The sequence below is a fragment of the Protopterus annectens genome, chromosome 4.part1 (assembly GCF_019279795.1).
Source record: "Protopterus annectens isolate FY-2018-M chromosome 4.part1, PAN1.0, whole genome shotgun sequence".
NCBI classification, from domain to species: Eukaryota; Metazoa; Chordata; order Ceratodontiformes; family Protopteridae; genus Protopterus; species Protopterus annectens.
The window spans coordinates 603,979,386-603,998,134 of record NC_056734.1 but is presented as its reverse complement, the minus strand read 5'-3'; the positions used below and the strand labels follow the sequence as shown (position 1 = coordinate 603,998,134).

The window sequence follows — 18,749 nt, the reverse complement described above, 5'->3', positions numbered from 1 at the left end:
CATTTACTGTACATTGAAAGCTAAATATGGAAATTTAAAAGGGAATAAAAAAAAAAAGTGACATTATGAATGATTAAGGTTCAAATGTCCCCAGTTAAATAGGATTTGTCTACATATCCCAAAGTTAAAATGTGTAATCAGCCATCTTGTAATCCAGACTTGGTTTAAAGGTTGTTCGGGTACTCTGCTTGATACATAATAGTAACCTATTGCAGAAATGGGGGACTCTTTGGGTTAGGTTTCTGTCACACCATCTGCTGGTGTTCATGTGATAAAGCAGGTTTCGGTCTCTAGAGAGAGAGTGTTTTCTTTACTACTAGTTCTATTTAGATGAAGGAGTTCAGAGAGAGCTGGTTCAGTTATAGAATATAAGGCTAAGGAGAGATCACAACTCTAGGGTCTGAATGACACTGAGTAAAACAGCTGAATAGAGTAGCTAAGGGTATTGAGATCAGATATATTTTTGTTGAGGAAATAGTGAGGTCTTTCAAGCTGGATTGGGTGGCTAGGGAGTTACATGCCAAATGGCATTAAAGATTTGCAACAATTGACCAATATGTAATAGCACTGGCAATGGTGGAGAGCTAACAACAGATAAGAGGGTTGCTAAAGTTTCTCATTTTTTCCCATTCCTTGGGACTGAAAGTTGGGTTGGTGGTGCTCTTCTATTGTCAGTAGTGATGAAGGTAATTTGGTATAAACTACAAGAGGGACTACAAGCTTGGTTTGTAATTTTTTCTGGACCTTCTTCTTTTTCTTTTTTTTGCTTTGCCTGGGAGCAGAGCTGGGCTGAAGGTTAGGAACAATGTGATATGATAAAGGATTTGTAATAGTCTAAAGATGCAAGGTTTCAAACTTAGACTCATTAGTCTGTAATTCCCAAGATTGGCTGTACTTCCTCCTTTGGAAACATGGCACCACTTAAGGCTTTTCCAATCCTCCAGTATTTCCAACTGGTATGTGATCTGTTGAACAGCTCCATAAGAAGTATTGTCTGTTCAATGAACAATTTTCAGAGGACGTGTTTGGGGATAACTCTACTCCCTGCACCTTTTCCTCTCTCAGTCCAACAAACGTTTGTTGCTCTGTCCTCAGGTTAGTAACTCTGATCACTCATTTTCATTCTCTCTCACTTTTTTGGGGTGATATTAGGCACCCTAACAGCTGAGCATCGTGCACTTCTCCTTGATTACAAGGTACACCGTCCTGGCCCACCCCCAGTGACATTCTGAGGTGGCGAGGAGATCAAGGTGTATCATGGCATCATAATACTGCTGCCAAGGGAAATGAATTTCACATATTACCTTCCACGCCCGTGTCCACCAAGTAACACCCTGACAACAAGGTGTGCAATGGGTGTCGGTGCCGGCTGGACCATTTTATAGGGTTGACATTAGCAGGAAGTTCCACCCACCATCAGACAGCACCATGCATTTGTTTACCTGGTCTCCCCAGGGAAATCAAACTGAGTGAGTGTGTGCCTCCCATCCTCCACTTTTCAAAGTCAGGTCACATGGCCTTCTATGCCATCAGTCTAGGCTCTGCCGCTCTCTATTTTGGTGAATGTACTTGTTCATTCTCAACTCCTATCACTCGTTCCCTCCCTCTTCCCCCACTCTGTTATTCTTCCATTTGTTCTTTTGTAAAGACTGGGGCAAAGTGTTTATTCAGTCTCTCAGATTACTGACAGCCTTCTATTATTTATTTATTGACATTTGATTACAGTCTGACTGGGTAGGAGCCCATTTTCAAGGGAAGTGTGGGGAGAAAAGCTCCAAAGTATTACAATGCATTTCAAGAACAATAATGTTACAGTCTTTAAAAATAATACAAAAAACAAATACAGTTTAAATAATTATTCTAAATTAGACATAATATGAAAACTTTAGCTAAGATCAGATACAAGTTACAAGAAAATGACTTAACAGTTAGAGAAATTTTAAGGTAAGTTAGTATACTACTACCATGAATTGTAATACTAAGCAACAGAAAAGCAGCCTTATGGTATGTTTAGAGAGAAAGTCAGGGGAGAGAAACTGACAGAAGTAAGGAAGTGACCGAAGCAGGGAGAGTAAGGAGCTGTACAGTACGATCAGGTACTGGTTCACATTTAGGGATATAGTTTAGCCTGGTGTTGAGCAAGAACAAAGCCAGCTTTTGGCTAGGAAGCCTTTCAGAGTGGTTTTGAAGGATCCCTCCGTTTACTGATCAGCTTGATTACCACTGTGCCTCTAACATGTTTTGTTTTTTTTGCATCTAAAATACTTAAATACTTTATTCTCTTGCCTGAGCACTACTGCTGGTTTCATTGTGTTTTTTTTCTCCTTGTTTGCAGATACAGCTGTCATTCCCTCATTTTCCTGACACCAAGTTCAAAATATCCTCCTCCTTTTCCCATGACCAGAGATGTAGCCAGAAATGTATATTTTGTATTCAGTCATCATACTACTGTCTCCATCACCCACTTAGCATTTAAAAATGTACTCAGACCTTAACCTTTTACTCATATACACTTCAGGAGGGGATACAGCATCTTCAATTGTCTCAAATTACAACTAGAAAAAGAGTATTTTCAAATCGCACTCCTATCAGGTAAGACCGTTTTGCTTAGCTCTGTATATTAGACATGTTTAGACTGGTTTGGACATTCTGTGCTTTTTAGACATAAAGCTGCTAAGAAATCCTCAGAAACTAATGTATTCATTAGAGAATACAGAGTATGCCTTTCAATACCATTGTTCATGACTTTCTTTAACCACATTTGCTGTCCATTATTTTCCTATTACTTTTTCTCCTTATCACACTTCCACTGTCCCTAATCTATTACCAACTATTTTTTTATTTTACTATTACCAAAGCCTGTTTGCCTTTTCTTTTTTTTTTTCCTGCACATCATTCAGTTCTGCTTGTAACCTCCTTTCCAGCTCTTCAAACTCCACTGCTTGGGAATTTCACAGCTGAATATGGGTTTTCTTGCCCATATAATACAGAGAAACAAATATATGAATGGTCATTTATTGCTAATGGTATCCTTTTTTCAACCCCTTAACCTTCTTTACTTTACCCAGCACTGAGTCTTATATTTTCCTGACACTGTTGGGCAATTCAGTCCTGGTTTGGGACTTTGATTACTAAATCTACTCCTTTTGCCCAGGTTGCGACTGATCATCTTGGTCACTTTCACTCTAGTCCTCTCCAGTTTCATCCCCATTACTATTTTTATAAACAAAAAAAACTCCAGTCTGTGCAGTGTTCCCTAGTTAATGCCCTTCATGACCATGTTTACAAATACATTACTTCTCCCCAATCTTACTGGTAGTTGTCTTCTTCCTTATCCCCCTCACACAACCTAAACTCCACCTCCATGTCATCCCTAGGCAGGTGAACCTTCTCATACTCTCTGATTACCAGAGTCTGTCAGGTTTTCTCACTCCTACCCCATACTACTACTCCTTTGTCCCCTACACCCCTCTTGCTTGTTCCTTACTATGCCCACTTCCCCTCATTTGCTACCCTATTGTTTCCTTCCTTCCTTACTTTAGTAAACTTTGACATCGATTCAGTCACCAGAGTCACTCTGTGTTCTGCGTTTCACTGGTCTCTCCTCCCTTTCTGCCTGTTCTGTCATAATGGCACTTGTCCTCTCCTCGCCTTTCTCCTGATTTTATTTGTACTGCTGATCTTGATGTCACTAGCTACTTACATCTCCTCCTGACTTCATCCCACCTCATCATTTCTGTTTCCTCTAACTCCTTTCTTGCTCATCTTGTTCAGCTCTGAGGATCCTCTTTAAAACCATGACCCTGCTTTCTTCTCTTGTCAGCTTAATGGCTGCACTTCTACTCACCCCACTCTGTTATCTCAGCCTCACCTCTTGTCTTCCCTTACCTGTACATACCTCCTGATTTAGACTAACCTCCCTTCTCTCCCCTACCAAGCTTCATAACTTCCTTACCTCCTCCTGTATGGTCCTAATATCATACAGGACTTAGAACCTGATCTCCTCAAAGGACCCCAAACATACGAGCAGCACACATCTAAAGCATGTGCCCCACACATGCCAGACTGTAATTTGCTACAGCACCTGCCATTATCTGTCTCTTTAGCCAGTCCTGTCTCTCTACACTCATTACCTTTGACTGACTTGCCTCCTTAGTTTCTGCCCTCATGTCCTTACTTCACCAAATGTAGTTCAGCATCCTCCAACATGCGACCTTTTACTGAAAGGCTGTCACATGTATTTTTTGCTAGTCTGTTTGAAACCTCCTCTAAGGGGAATGCACAGCTGTACCTCTCTATGGTGCATTGTGCAGCAGTTAAAAAACACTGATATTAAAGTCTACTGCTCTGAAGCACTGACAATCCCATGCAGTAATGCTAAAAATGGCTGCTGGTCATGCAGATCACAACTGTACATCTCTGTTAAAATAATATACAAGCAATCCTGCCTCTAGAAGCTCCCAGCTCTTGCTGGCTTCTGTTGGACTCCCCATAATTTTTGAGACCTCCTGCCAGCAGATTCATCTCCTCTGTGGCCTTGTCTCTCCGATTTCCACTGTACTGCTGGTTTAGTAAGTGAGCTATATCTACAATAAAAGGCTGCACATTTGGCAGCTCTAAGGACCACCTTTTTCCCTTGAGGTAGAAATGAATACTTCAGATTAAATCGTATGAAGAGAATTACCAAAGTTAGTTACCAAACAAAATCAGTAGGAAGCACTGCTTTAGGAACTGTGCAGAAATTATTAACAATACAGTGCAGTTACTTGTTAAATGCATGCATATACATAGGCCAACAAATGAGATGGGTTAAAAAATACTCAACCGAATACAGGGCATAAATAGTGCTTTAAGATATTATCAAAAATTCTAAGCGATGGCTGATTAGAAGAACGTTCCAGATGATAACACTAAAATGGGTAGTGATGGGTAAAAACACACTGTCACAGACTTTCAAGATGCAAACTAACAAAGGTTTTAAAATAAGTATATTCTGAAGTGAAGAAAGGGCGGCCACAGTGGTGTAGCGGTTTGCGTTGCCACCTCACAGCAAGAGGTTCTCCAGTTTGATCCTTGGCTGGGGTGCCATGTCTTCCCTGTGGTCATGTGGGTTTCCTCCTGCTGCTCTGGTTTCCTCCCACATCCCAAAGACATGCTGTAGGTGGACTGGACGCACTAAATTTGCCCTAGGCATGAGTGCTTGTGTGTGTGTGTGCCTTTTGTGGAAGGTTGGGTGCCAGGCTGGCAACTCAACACCGTAAATCTTCACTGCCAATCATGAGCTGACAGGTGATCCGCTCTGGTGACCCCTAACTGGGAAAAGCCGAAAGAAGAAGAAGATATTCCTAAGTGAAGAAAGCAGAGCAATAAATGGGTAAAGGTAGTTTTAAGGAAACCATTTGTATTTAATTTTTGATGTATTCTGAGAGAAAGCATCAGTATTACAATACGGATAAGTTTTGCAAAGGCATGTTGTTTGCCGCCGGCATGTATTTATCTTCTTACTATACTCAATGTATAAATATTTTGTAAAAAGTCTACCTCCTTTTTTCATCATTGTACACTATCTTAACTAATGCAACACTCCTGAAAGTGAAGGAAAAATGGCAGAACATACTAATATAAGCTGCATTTATTAGATACATTTAAAGTCGAACTGACAAGTTAATGGTTGCTTTGTGTACAAGCTACTACCTGTTTTAAGCTCCTGTACTCAGCTGTTTCTACCACACGGGGGCAATTTTTTGAATCCTTAATAAACTCAGCTTATACAAGGCACATTTTATTTTTCTTTCACAGAGTGTTGTTTAGTGAGTTTCATGGATGTTGCATGACTCTGACCTTTTAAAGATGAGTCCCAAATCAGTATTGTTGAAACCACAGTGAAAACAAATAACAAGAATGCTGTAGTGGGAATGGATGTAGACGGTACTGGTTGCAGCTGACTTTACCCTTTTGTCTTCATTACCATATCACAGATGTGAAAACAGAATTAAGAAAAATACAGAACCGGCCATGCCTGTGGTTTAAGTACAACATATGAGGCATATGAAGATAAAACAGCAGGATAAAATAGCTGACAGTATATATGCAAATGATTACTATATTTTTTCACAGAGATTAGCTAAATGAAGATAATTTGTAACTCACAGGATCACTGATTGCTTAATTATTTGCATGTCCAGCACAGTACAAGAGCAGATCAGAGGGTAAAATGTTTGGAATGTTTGTCTAATGATCAGATGATTGGTGGGCAAAAACTACTTCCCACTTACCACAACAGAAATTCTCACTCGCTTGGCCTTACGTTTGTCAGAGTCGTCTAATGCTTCATCAGGCTTTGACCAGAGCGGGAGATTATAGAGAAAAAAAGAAAGAAAGAGACATAATTATGCACACAGGTCTCCCAGCAACAAATATTTCCTTGTTTTGGAAAGTGCAGTAGTGCTAAGTCCTACTGAAAACTTCCATTAATTATGTCACAATTCAGGCAGACCTGGCAAAAGCAAGCTCCATTACCTTGTGCAATTTTTACTCTCTTTTTTTATTGTCAAACCACTGGATCCTTTATTATAGCAAACTGTATACATTAAGGTATGTTATGTTTGGCAGTCCACAACTTTAACCTGAATTTTAGGAATGAACATTGCAAGGTACCATTTACCAAGACACTAAACAAAGAACCTACATGGTCATCTGTCTAAAAGTTTTCATAGAAAAATTGAAACTGCTATTTGGTATCCTGGTCATCACTACTCATGACAAGAAAAAAATGGAAAGGCTACTACCCTGCTGTCCCAAAAGAGACATATGTCTGAAAATGGGTGACCATGACTCAGTGTTTACATCCTTATCTAAAATTAGCAGTCATTCTGGAAGGAAGACATATACACACACACACACACAAACTATATGTATGTATATGTACATACATATACATATATATGTATATATATATATATATATATATGTATATATATATATATATATATATATATATATATACACACACACACACACACACACACACACACACACACACACACACACACACACACACACACACTCACTCATAAAAAATACTATGTATATATGCACCCACAACACAACTTATGCTTGTGAAGGATATGGGTATAGTTCAAATAAATCCATGAGACAAAAATTACTCCAGCACGAATAAATTGAATGTAATGACATTAATAAAGTTCACAGCTCCACTCCTGCTTCACAACAGATCATGGTTTAATGGTTTGGCTTTGACAGTTCATGGTTTGTTGTAAGGCAGGATTAGACTTTTGAATTTTATTAAAGTCATAACATTCAAGTTTCTTCATGTGTATGTGTTTACATAGATTTACATTTGATTGATTGAAAATCAATTAGTCGAACACACAATGTTCAGAAGTACGTTTTCAATTTCACATATGGTCGACTGCATATAGAGCAAACTGACATGTATGCGAACTGCCTCTTGCATTCGCCCTATTCGTTTTCGCACATCCGAATGCAAAGTAAGTGGCTATCGCGATAATAAAAACATGAATGATGTAATGGTTCTGTTTTGCTTTCCTAACTGCCGTTCTGGTACATTATCTGGTTTGAACCTTATAAAGGTGCCATGCAGGTGAGAGATAGAACTTAATACAACATAAATGTCATGAAATACACCACAGTACATTGTAAAATGCCGTTATTTGTGTATTTTTTAGGATGATGCGTGTAATGTGTATTTCGAGCCCGGTGTGGCGAATGCTGTTTACAGTACGAGTACAACCCAGAAAGGGAGACAGCTATTAGTTGTTGATGGGTATCAGTATTATAAAGAAAAAGCTATTAATGACAAGTAGTACTGGTGCTGTATTAAAAAGAACAGAGATAAATGTAAGGGCAGATGTGTCACGGAAGTGGACTGTGAGGGCTTTAAACTACTAAAGAGTACGGAGCATTACCATGCCCCTGATGTCCTAAAGACATTAGTATTTAGGGTACTGGACCAGCTGAAGAGGAGGGCAGAGCACTCTATTGAGGACCCCTGTAAATTGGTCTCAGAGATAATGGCCACCACTTCCACTGATGTTGTCCATGAAGTGCCAAATACAATTGCCTTAAAGCAGACCATTACCAGGCATAGGTACAACAAAAAATCAGAGACATTCAAGACCATGAAGTCATTGAGGGACCCGAGCCCTGAAACGATTCCCATTAAGTCGGGTGCCTTTATCGTCCCCCACAGTAGTGCAGATGTGCAGGATGCAGTCCATATTGTTGTAATAACTCCCCCTGAGAACCTCAAACTGCTGTGCAACTCTGAGTATATAATGGCAGAAGGAACATTCCCATTTAGCACAACAGAGTGTTGCAAAATATACAGCATACATTGTGCTCGACAGTGCCAACAGTAGGAAGGTGTGTCCAGTGCTATACGGGATATTGCCCAGCAAGTCAGAACAGTGTTACGACCTGTTCTGGGGCATAGTGCTAAAACTGTGTGTTGATGATGACTTAAAGCTGATGCCTAACATGGTATTGACTGACTTTGAGAGGGCCCCATTGAACTGTATCAAGTGACATCTGACTGAATCAGCGGCGAAAGGCTGCTGGTTTCACCTTTGCCAGATGGTCTGGCAACAGATACAGAAGCTGCATTTAGCGGCAACATTTGATAGTGATATCACCTTTGCAATGCTATGTAAGGAGATCCCAGAGCTTGCCTTTGTGGCTCCAGAGGATGTAGGTTCCACTTTCTCAGAAACTGAGTCTGACATGCCAGAAAATGGTAAGGTGCTATGTACATTCTTTAGAGAAATCTACATACTCAGCAGACAAAGGCGATATGAGATGAGAGGTACAACTTCTGAGAGGCTGCCCCCAACATTTGAGATATCCTTTTGGAACAAGTTTGATACATGCACCATGGGTTATCCTCGTAGCCAAAACGCGGTGGAGGGATGGTACAGGAGACTGACAAGTTTAATGGGGAAGAAGCAACTGTATCTGTTTGATGTGTTGCATGCCATCCAACTTGAACAAAATCATGTGGATGACATGCGTGTGAGACATGAATTGTGTGTACCAGCATCACCGCAGAGGAAGAAGCTAATGGACAAGGACGCAGCCTTTGAAAGGCTGCTATGCAATAGGGCACAATTTACTGCATGGGGCTTCGTACGCTTAGTAGCCAAGCATTGCTCACTTTGAAACAACTGAGAAGTGATGGAATGTACTGCAAGTTCCATCTCCTTGAATTATGCTGGCATATGGACATATAATCCACGAAGAAGTGGTAATTTTTCACATGGGATGCACTCTAAGTTTGAAATGTATGTCGGTGATATGCTGTTTGTGATGTATGTTGTTTGGAACAGGATTTGAATACTCTGCACTACGGAACTTGTACATTGGTATGTGTTGGACTGTTCACTATCCAGTATTGCACGGTAGGAAGCGTAGTATGGCACGAGTTTGAAAAAAAGGGCAAATTCTGGATTCCGCTATGTGCAATTTGACATTTCAAAATACATCATTGCGTGTTTTCAGTCATAAGGGTCACACATTTGCATGTTCACATAAATGATATTTAGTTAATCAAAGGTAAACCGTTTACATGCACACACACACACACATATATATGTATATATATATATATATATATATATATATATATATATATATATATATATATATATATATATGTATACACACACACACACACACACACACACACACACACACACACACACACACACACACACACACACACAAACACACACACACACACACACACATGTATGTATGTCATTTTACTAAAATTCTGCACATACTTTAGAATTAAATTATGAAAAACAGATTCAACAGTTTTCTGTCAAAAGTCAGAAAGAAGCACTGGCCTTTGACAGTGCCTTTGAGTCACTCCCTAGGATTCATTAAAATCATCATCCATGACATTAACTGCCCAGTGGTGGGGCCACTATCACAGCTGTAAGAAAATGTGATTCAGAGATAGGTATAGCTGCAACAAGAAAGACCTCATTATCAGCCCATTACCATGTCTCTGAATTGAAGCCCCCGCAGCACTAAAACCCACTCGTGTAAACACTCACCCATAGAGTCTTACACACAAACCAAGAGACGCAGCCTGTCACTGAATTTCCTACCTAACCCCACTACTGTGACAACCCAGACATACAGGCAAACATGCAGCCTCATTCATGCCCCTACAGGTCTGCACAGACAAACACACTCACGTGGTAACATACTCTCAACCCCCTCCCAGATTTTTGCTGAAACTCCCTGCACAGTCAGTATTCCCATAAGAGTGAATAGGCTCATAGGTAGGTACTAGGCTATCTACCCGAGGGCATTTATAAGCCTAGCCAGAGTGTGTCAGCTTTCGCCACCCCATTGATTAATTAACTGAGCCTCTGTCAAGAAGAGCCAATGAAGTGATCCCAGGGGTGTATTTTCTGTTACCCATCCACTCGTCAAGGTTTCTCTTGAAGAGTGTTAGTGAGGCGCTCTGCCTAATGTAGTGAGGAATTTTGTTCCAAAGCATGGGGAGTCTCTGTGTCAAGAATCTATCCCTCCAGCATGCTCTATTTATTGTTATGGTGAGGTTTAGCTCACTAGAGCGAGTGGCTCGCAGTGACTTGGATTTCTTTAGGTGGAGCATGTCCATTAATTCTGAGTTGGACATGGCTTTGTAAGTCAGGCAGAGATCACCTCTGAGTAAGCGATATGCCACTGAGTACAACTGGAGTTTTTCCAGTCGGGCTGCATAGGACATATGTTTGAGACCAATAATCCTCTTGGTGAGGTACTTTTGTGGTCTTTCCAGCTGTTGGAAGTGTCTTGTGAGGTACATCCCAAATGGGGCATTGTACTCTATGATGGGTCTGATGAGTGATGAGTAGAGGGGCACTATAGCCTCTTTATTTCTAGATGCGAACCCTTTAGTAATTAGATGGGCTACATATAAGGATTTCCTAACTACTTTAGCAATATGATTGTCAAAGGAGAGATTACTATCTACCTGGGTCCCCAGATCTCTTATTACCTCTTCTGTATTAAGGGGGCTGCCACCTATGTGGTAATTAATGGGTGTTTTGTTTTTCTCATACGGGATGACTATGCATTTTTTAGCATTTAGCTTGAAACCATGACTTTGACACCAGGTATCCGTCTGAGTAAGGCCCTTTTGGAGAATGTCTGTGTCAGCCGGAGAGTCAATTACGGCTCGCAGTTTGCAGTCATCGGTGAACTTGGTTAGCCATAGTCCTCCTGTGTTTGCCTGTACTTCTGAGAAGTATATGCTGAACAGTAGGGGTCCCAGGACCGAGCCTTGTGGGACACACCTTGCGACTGGTTTAGAGTCTGACCTGGAGCCCGCTATACTTACCGTGTGAGTTCGGTCTGTAAGCCAGTTGTAAACCCATCTCGTGACATAGGGGTTTATGTTCAGGCTGATGAGTTTTTCTATAATTCCCGAGTGGGAATGGTGTCAAAAGCCTTGGCGAGGTCAAGGTAGGCTGTGTGAACCACCTTCCCCTCATCTATGACCTTGGTGACTGTCTTAAAGAAGTCAACCAGGTTTAGTAGGCATGATCTGCCCTGAACAAAGTCAAACTGGGTCGGGTCAAGTGTTTGGAGGTTCCCAATGTCTTTGCTAATGAGTTCCATGATGATGCGCTCCACAGCCTTGCAGACCAGGCTAGTCAGGCGTATGGGGTGATCGTTACCAGGGTCAGTTGTGGCCCCTCCTTTGTGGAGCGGAATAACCATTGCTGTGTGCCATTCTATGGGCACGTAGCCTGGGGAGAGGCTGAGGTTGAACAGTGTGTTTAGGTGGGGGGTTAGTTAGTTCTGTAGTTTATGCAAGACGCAGCCTGGAACACCATCTGGCCCCATTGATGCTGTGCTTTTGGCTTTTGAAAGGGCTGTTTTCACCTGTGCGTCTGTGATTTCCAGGACACTACACTTTTCCGGTACTGTTGTGGGCCCTTTTGGGGGTGAGAGGGGGGTGACATTTGCACTGAATCTATCTGCCAGGATGTTGGCAATATCAGTGGGTTCAGTATATTTTGTTCTATTTTGCACTAGCTCAGAGCATATCTCTGAGTTGCCACTTAGATTCTTGACATAGCTAAAGAAGGCCTTGTGGTTATCTTTCGAATCCTTGGCTATTTTTCTTTCAAAGTTAACCTTGGAGGATTTTATGAGGGACCTTAGTTTCTTACTGATACTGATCAGGGATGTCTTTCCTTCTTGGGATTTGCTTTTTTTCTGAACTAGTTTCCTCCTTCTATTGTATAGCCTGTTTATGGCAGGGGTCCTCCAGACTGGTTTCCTTCTCTTAGGGGAGAGAGTCTTGGTTTTGCAAGGGATGGCACGATCCATGCATCCTTGTAGGTGCTTGTAGAGTGCATTTGTAAAGGTTCCTGCATCTTGGACACTGTTACCCTTTTGCATGGGGGCTGTGAAACTTAGCACTGTTGTGCTTTTACAACAGCCAATTTTTCCTCCTAATGTAAAATTAAACTCAGCTGAACAGTTGAGGAAATCACTCATCCAAGCAAACTGGGTCACAAGAACATTTCTGGGGGTTAGCATATGGCTAACTAGTATTAGCCACTCCCCTGGACTGCCGCATTAGCATACACCTTAACCTATCAGATCACTCTCCATACTGAGGCCCAATGAGGGGAGAATCTCCGTGGCAGAGAAGTCCATGAACCAGAAAGCCATACAGTAATGTTGAAACCTTTTGAGATAAGGCTGCGGTATTGCACTAAACCTGTCTGAATCACAGGTACTGTTTTTTAGCAGTCATGAAGACCTAAACATACAATTCTCAACAAAAATGCACAACACAGTGATTTATATGATGTTTAAGAGACAAGTTTCACAATAATGCCATTTAATGCATCGAAAAATAAACATCATACGGTTGTATAGCAGCCTACATTTTACATTGCTTCAAGGAGAAATTGTGAAATAACAATAGTTATATACATTTGAGGAACAGACACAGAACACATTGAATAACTTTTTCTTCTAACTGCAGTCACCAAAAACATCACTGTACATATTACTTTGTGTGTATATGGCAGAAGGCTGGAATTTGTACACCTCTTTTATGTTAATGGATATTCAGAATGCATTTCTGGAACTTACATTTCTTCTCTAATGAAAGCGCACAGAGCAGTGTTTCTCAAAAAATGTGCCCAGTAAGCCAAATATTGCGTTACAATTAAAACCTGATATGAAAGCACCTTACAGATGCCACTGAGACATACTCAACTACTGAAGATAGAGCCAGACCTGTAGAATGTTAGATTTGTTGGTTATTTCTTAACACAATGTGCTAAAAACAAAATGTGTCTGCTGGTTTACTTGGATACACCTGGTTCTGTCAGCACAGTAACTCACATAAATGCAGCAGTGAACATTGGGTCCACTTTATTAATGTCAGCACCAGTTTCACATACTCGTTACAGACTGCTCAAGTAATGTTATACTCACAATTAGCAACAGACGTTGACAAAAGTGTTTTCTCCCCCAAGGAGGGCAATCCTCCAGTCATAATCTATACATATATTGCCTCCAAGATCACACAAACTCAGAGAAAGTTTATGTACAGAGGAAGTGTGTGTACTGAAGGATCTTACAACGAAGGAGAAGACTTACTTTGTGAGCATGTGAGTCATCAGCATTTGAACACTGACAAGGTGAAATTCAGACTTGAACATCTCTTGAGATGGTCACTTGGGACAAGGATAAAGTAAAAAGAGTGCAGTGAACAACAGAAAAGTAAAACTATGCTGATTATAATCATGATTCTAAATCTTCAAGAGTAGCTTCTACCTTGGTGCTTACTTCTTCATAGGACTCCTGATACAATTGATTTCTCTAAAGCTGGTAAACTTTTCTCAGCTGTCTTTCTGGTAACCATTTTCACACTGATGCAAGTAGATTTGTTACACAGCCATATGAAAACCAGGTCCTCCATCTTCTTTCCACCCATGGCTAGAACTAAAAAGATGAGAACAGACTAAACATGAAACCTCTATAGTCATCCAAATAGCAAACTCTATGATACACAATGGATGGGGGCCCACTTGCTGCTGAAGCCTCTCATGACAATGACTAAACATAGCAAGAACTATCCATATGCCACTGACCCTTCATGCTTAGGAGAAGTGATACATGGAATAAAGGGTAACCATTCAAACTTCTGATTAAGAAGCAGTCTATTAAATTAATCATAATCAGATTGGCTCATACCAGAGTATCCATTTCCTGGAGCACGTCTATATTTAACTTCAAAAGCATTTTTACTCACCTATGGGAAAGACAGGAAGAAGAGCAGACACATGGAAGGGGCAATATGGACAAGGAACCAGAAACTCTAAATACTGATTTCCAATGAAACCTAAAGCTTATAAGGGCTGCATGATAGCAGGCCATTGGAAATGGAACAGAGAGCTTTGTCACTGAATGCAAATTATGCACAAGGAAGCAGTGTGTGTGGGGGGGGTAATGAATCAGAGGCATCAGGGCTTCAAATGAGCTTCAGCAAGGGCCTCTAATTTTGGCAATGAGTTTGGGAGCAATTTATCAACTTGAGCAATTCATGCTGAAATTTAAGCCTGTGCATACCTGAGGAAGGATGCAAAAAATGTTTTGTAAAAGAAAGCTTTCCCAATAAATGCAAATAAGAACAGTTGTCCCACAAGAGTTACTGGACTTTGGAATGTGCACATTGTTCTTCTCGGTGTTCTCATGGAAAATGGTAAGTTAAGGGAAAAAGATTCCGCAAACACAAATGCCAAATCCAGCTGCACAGCATGTGACATTATGCATTATAACCTCCTCATATCAAAGGCTAGAGCCTGCAACTCTCACCGTGTGGGTTCTATCCGTGAGCCAATTGGCAACCCATCTCGCAACATAGGGGTTTACGTTCAGGCTGGTGAGCTTGTCTATAATACCAGAATGGAGAATAGTGTTGAAAGCCTTTGCGAGGTCTAGGTAGGCTGTGTGGACCTCCTTCACCTCGTCTAAAGCCTTGGTAACTGTCTCAAAGAAGTCCACCAGGTTTAGGAGGCATTATCTGCCCTTAACAAAGCCAAACTGGGTAGGGTCCAATGTTTGGAGGTTCCCAATGTCTCTGTTAATGATTTCCATGATGATGCACTCCATAGCCTTGCAGACCAGGCTAGTCAGGCTTACAGGGTGATAGTTCCCAGGGTCCGTTGTGGCTCCACCTTTGTGGAGCAGGAAAACTGTTGCTGTGCACCACTCTGTGGGTACGCAGCCTGTAGAGAGGCTGAGTTTGAGCAGTGTGTTTAGGTGAGGGGTTAGTTCATTTTGGAGTTTGTGTAAGACACAGCCTGGGACATGGTCTGGTCCCACTGAAGCTGTGTTTTTGGCTTTGGATAGGGCTGATTTTACCTGTGTGTCAGTGATGGCTGGGGCTCTACATTCTTTTGGTATGGTTATGGGCCCTTTACAGGGTGAGAGGGGGGTGAATTTTCCATTTAACCAGTCTGCCAGAATGTTGGCAATATCAGTCGGTTCAGTATATTTTATGCCATTCTGCACTAACTCAGAGCATATCTGAGAGTTTCCACTTAGGTTCTTGACATAGCTAAAGAACGCTTTGTGGTTATCTCTGGAGTGCTTGGCAATTTTTCTTTCGAAGCTAGCCTTGGATGATTTTATGAGGGATCGTAGTTTCTTGCTGATACTGATCAGGGATGTCTTTCCTTCTTGGGATTTTACTCTTTTCTGTACTAGTTTCCTCCTTCTATTGTATAGCTTGTTTATGGCAGGGGTCCACCAGACTGGTTTCCTTTTCTTGGAGGAGTGAGTCTTGGTTTTGCTTGGAATAGCACAATCCATGCATTCTTGCAGGTGCTCATAGAGTGCCTTTGTAAGGGATTCAGCAGCTTGGACAGCATTGTCCTTTAGCATGGGGGCTGTGAACCTTTCCACCTTGGTCTTAAGTAACGTGAAGTTTGCTTTTGAAAAGTTTTTCACTGTGGTTTCCTTGATTGGGGGTGGGGGCGGAATATGGATATCCACAGTGATTAGTCTATGGTCTGATCTAACCAGCGAGGGGCTGACCTTCGGTGCAGAACACCGGTCGCCCATGTTGGTGATGACCAGGTCCAATATGTTGTCACCTCTGGTGGAGGTGTTGACCAGTTGATCCAAGGCGTTCTAGTTTATAAATTCTAGGAAGCATTGGGCAAAGGAGTTAGTACTTGAATAGTTCTCCCAGTTAATGTTTAGGTAATTGAAATCATCCAATATTAGGGCATTTGGTAGGACCTTCATATTTTCCAGTGTCTCTGGAAATGCGGAATGGGGGTCCTGGGTCATGGTGGGTGATCTGTAGCAAGCTACAATTTGAATTGCAGTTTTGCCTGTTGTTAGTTGCACATGGATGATCTCTGAGGCACTGTGCTGCGCCACTAACCTGGAGGTGTGGGTATCCTTGATGAATATGGATACACCCCCGCCTTTTGTGTTTCGGTCCGGGTTCTGTGGCCGAAAAGTATGGTATGAGTTATAGCCTGGTAGTGCTGGGATGCTCTCTGGAGCATTAAACCAGGTTTCTGTTACTGCACAGATATCGATGTTCTCCATACTGAGGAGTGTCTCGAGTGCATGCATTTTGAGGTTTAGACTTCTGGTGTTGAGTAGAATTATCCTTAGTTTTTGATTACTTGTGCTATTTATGGTGGTGGGTTTGTCTTTTGAGCCTTGCCTAAAAAAGGCACTATGGGGGCGGCAAAAGCCTTGGCCAGTATTCAAAAGCTTAAGGGTGACAGGTGCAAGCCATCTTTTGTGAAGCAACGTGGCTTGTCGAGCATGTCATCCCAGGCAGACAGATACTGGATCTCCTTTGAATGACACCAGAAACGTATCCAATTGTTGAAATTGATAATTTTTTCTTTATACTGTGGCATCATTCTTGGTGAGGGCAGGATGCTACTCATGGTCAGGGTCATACCGGCTTGGGCTACATGATCAGAGAGCTCTTCCATGTCTCTTTTCATGCAGTCCAGGGAAGTACGTCTCAGATCATTCACACCAACATGGACAATGACAGAGTCGTATTTGTACTTGTTCTGGAGTGATCTGAGTGCTTGTGTTATGTGGCGGATCCTGGCGCCTGAAAGGCAGCTAACTGTAACCTTCTCCTTGTCCAGCCTAGTTAGTGGGACATCAGTGTGCCTGACTATACAGTCACCTATTACTAGTATGTTGGGTATGTTATTTCACCTTACGGGCTGTGATTGCATGGCACACTGGTTATGTGAAGTATGTGTTTCATGGTTTGTGATGGGGTGTGGAGGTTGCTTGGGTGTCTGCTTTGGAGGTCTCTGTTGCTTTTGCAGATTTTTATTTAGAGCCTCCGAGTATGTTTTCGTGTATTTATGTGTGTTATTTGCCGATGTTGGTTTAGTAGGTCTACGTGAGATATAACAAGCAATATGGTAATGCTAGAGAAACTATTACAAAAACTGGTGCATATATAAATGAGTTGGTCACCATGACTCAAGTTTTTAAGCTTTTATTCTCAGGAAGTTTGTATTTTAAAAATGAAAGCACTAAATAAATAGCTGTGAGTGGATCAGTTTGCCTTTTGACTTCATTTGTGTTTTTCCAGAGTTATAACCTCCTTAATCTTGGATGTGATGCCTTTATTTATGAGATGTGGAATGAGGAAGGCTTTCCTTACCACTATAGACACATGGTGACTGAAGTTTAGATTTCTATTAACCTGTGTTCCCAAGTATCACACTGCTGGGTTTGAGCTTAGAGGGGTGCTATCTATGTCATAATTATCAGGGGCTACCTCTTTGCTAAGGGGGATAATGAGGCATTTTTTTGCATTTAGTTTTAGTCTGTGGCTTTGGCATCAATCATTTGTCTGTCAGTCCCTTCTGTAACATGTTGACATTCTTGGGGGACACTATGATTGCTCCCAGTTTATACTTGTCTGCAAACTTGGTAAGCCACAGGCATCTACTTTTGCCTGGACCGCAGATAAATAGATTCCAAACAGCAGAGGGCCCAGCAGAGATCCTTGTGGTACTGCACTAGTAATTGATCTAGTGGTATATAAGTGTATTCTAGGCTAATGGCCCTGGCGCCTTTACAAGCCTAGCCCATAGGATTACACTGGCATTGGGCCACATGACCTTACTTCCCAGTGCCTCTGTTGAGTAGAGCCACTGGAGTGATCCCCGGGGTGTATTTTGCATCACAACTAAATATGTCTACCCATAGTTCTAACCAGACAATGAAAAAAAATCAAGTTATACTATGGAATTCAAAGAGATCCTGGCATTTGATTCAATCCATAACAGAAAACAAGCAATAATTCACTAAGCGGACTTATATTTTGCCCTCATGACCAAGCTGATTTGCTTTACAAGTATCACAAAAGTTGGCATGCAGTTTATACTTTGGTGTCTTGTACAGTACTTGACTCAGAAGTCTTGTCAGATTTTATTCCTGACACTTGAACTGGGTACAACTTTTGACAATAAATTTATGATGTGTACATTTTACAGCTTATTTTATTATGGTATCTTAAAGAACAATTGCAGCTGATTTATTTTAGGATTTACAGTTAATGTACAACATTTGGAAAGATAAGGCATATTATTCAAACCTGCTACTTGCCTTAAAAATGCACTTTGTCTAGCATTTTAGCCTTATTCCTTATTAAAGTT

General features: G+C 41.3%; 1 protein-coding gene across 1 annotated transcript in view; it reads right to left on the bottom strand.

Annotated features, from left to right (window-relative positions):
• CLCN2 (chloride voltage-gated channel 2) overlaps positions 1–18,749 on the bottom strand; it is a 2,181,634-nt gene that overhangs the window by 471,152 nt on the left and 1,691,733 nt on the right. Inside the window, 1 exon segment of the mRNA XM_044070805.1 lies at positions 6,276–6,328. Within this exon segment, the coding sequence (XP_043926740.1) occupies positions 6,276–6,328 (53 nt within the window).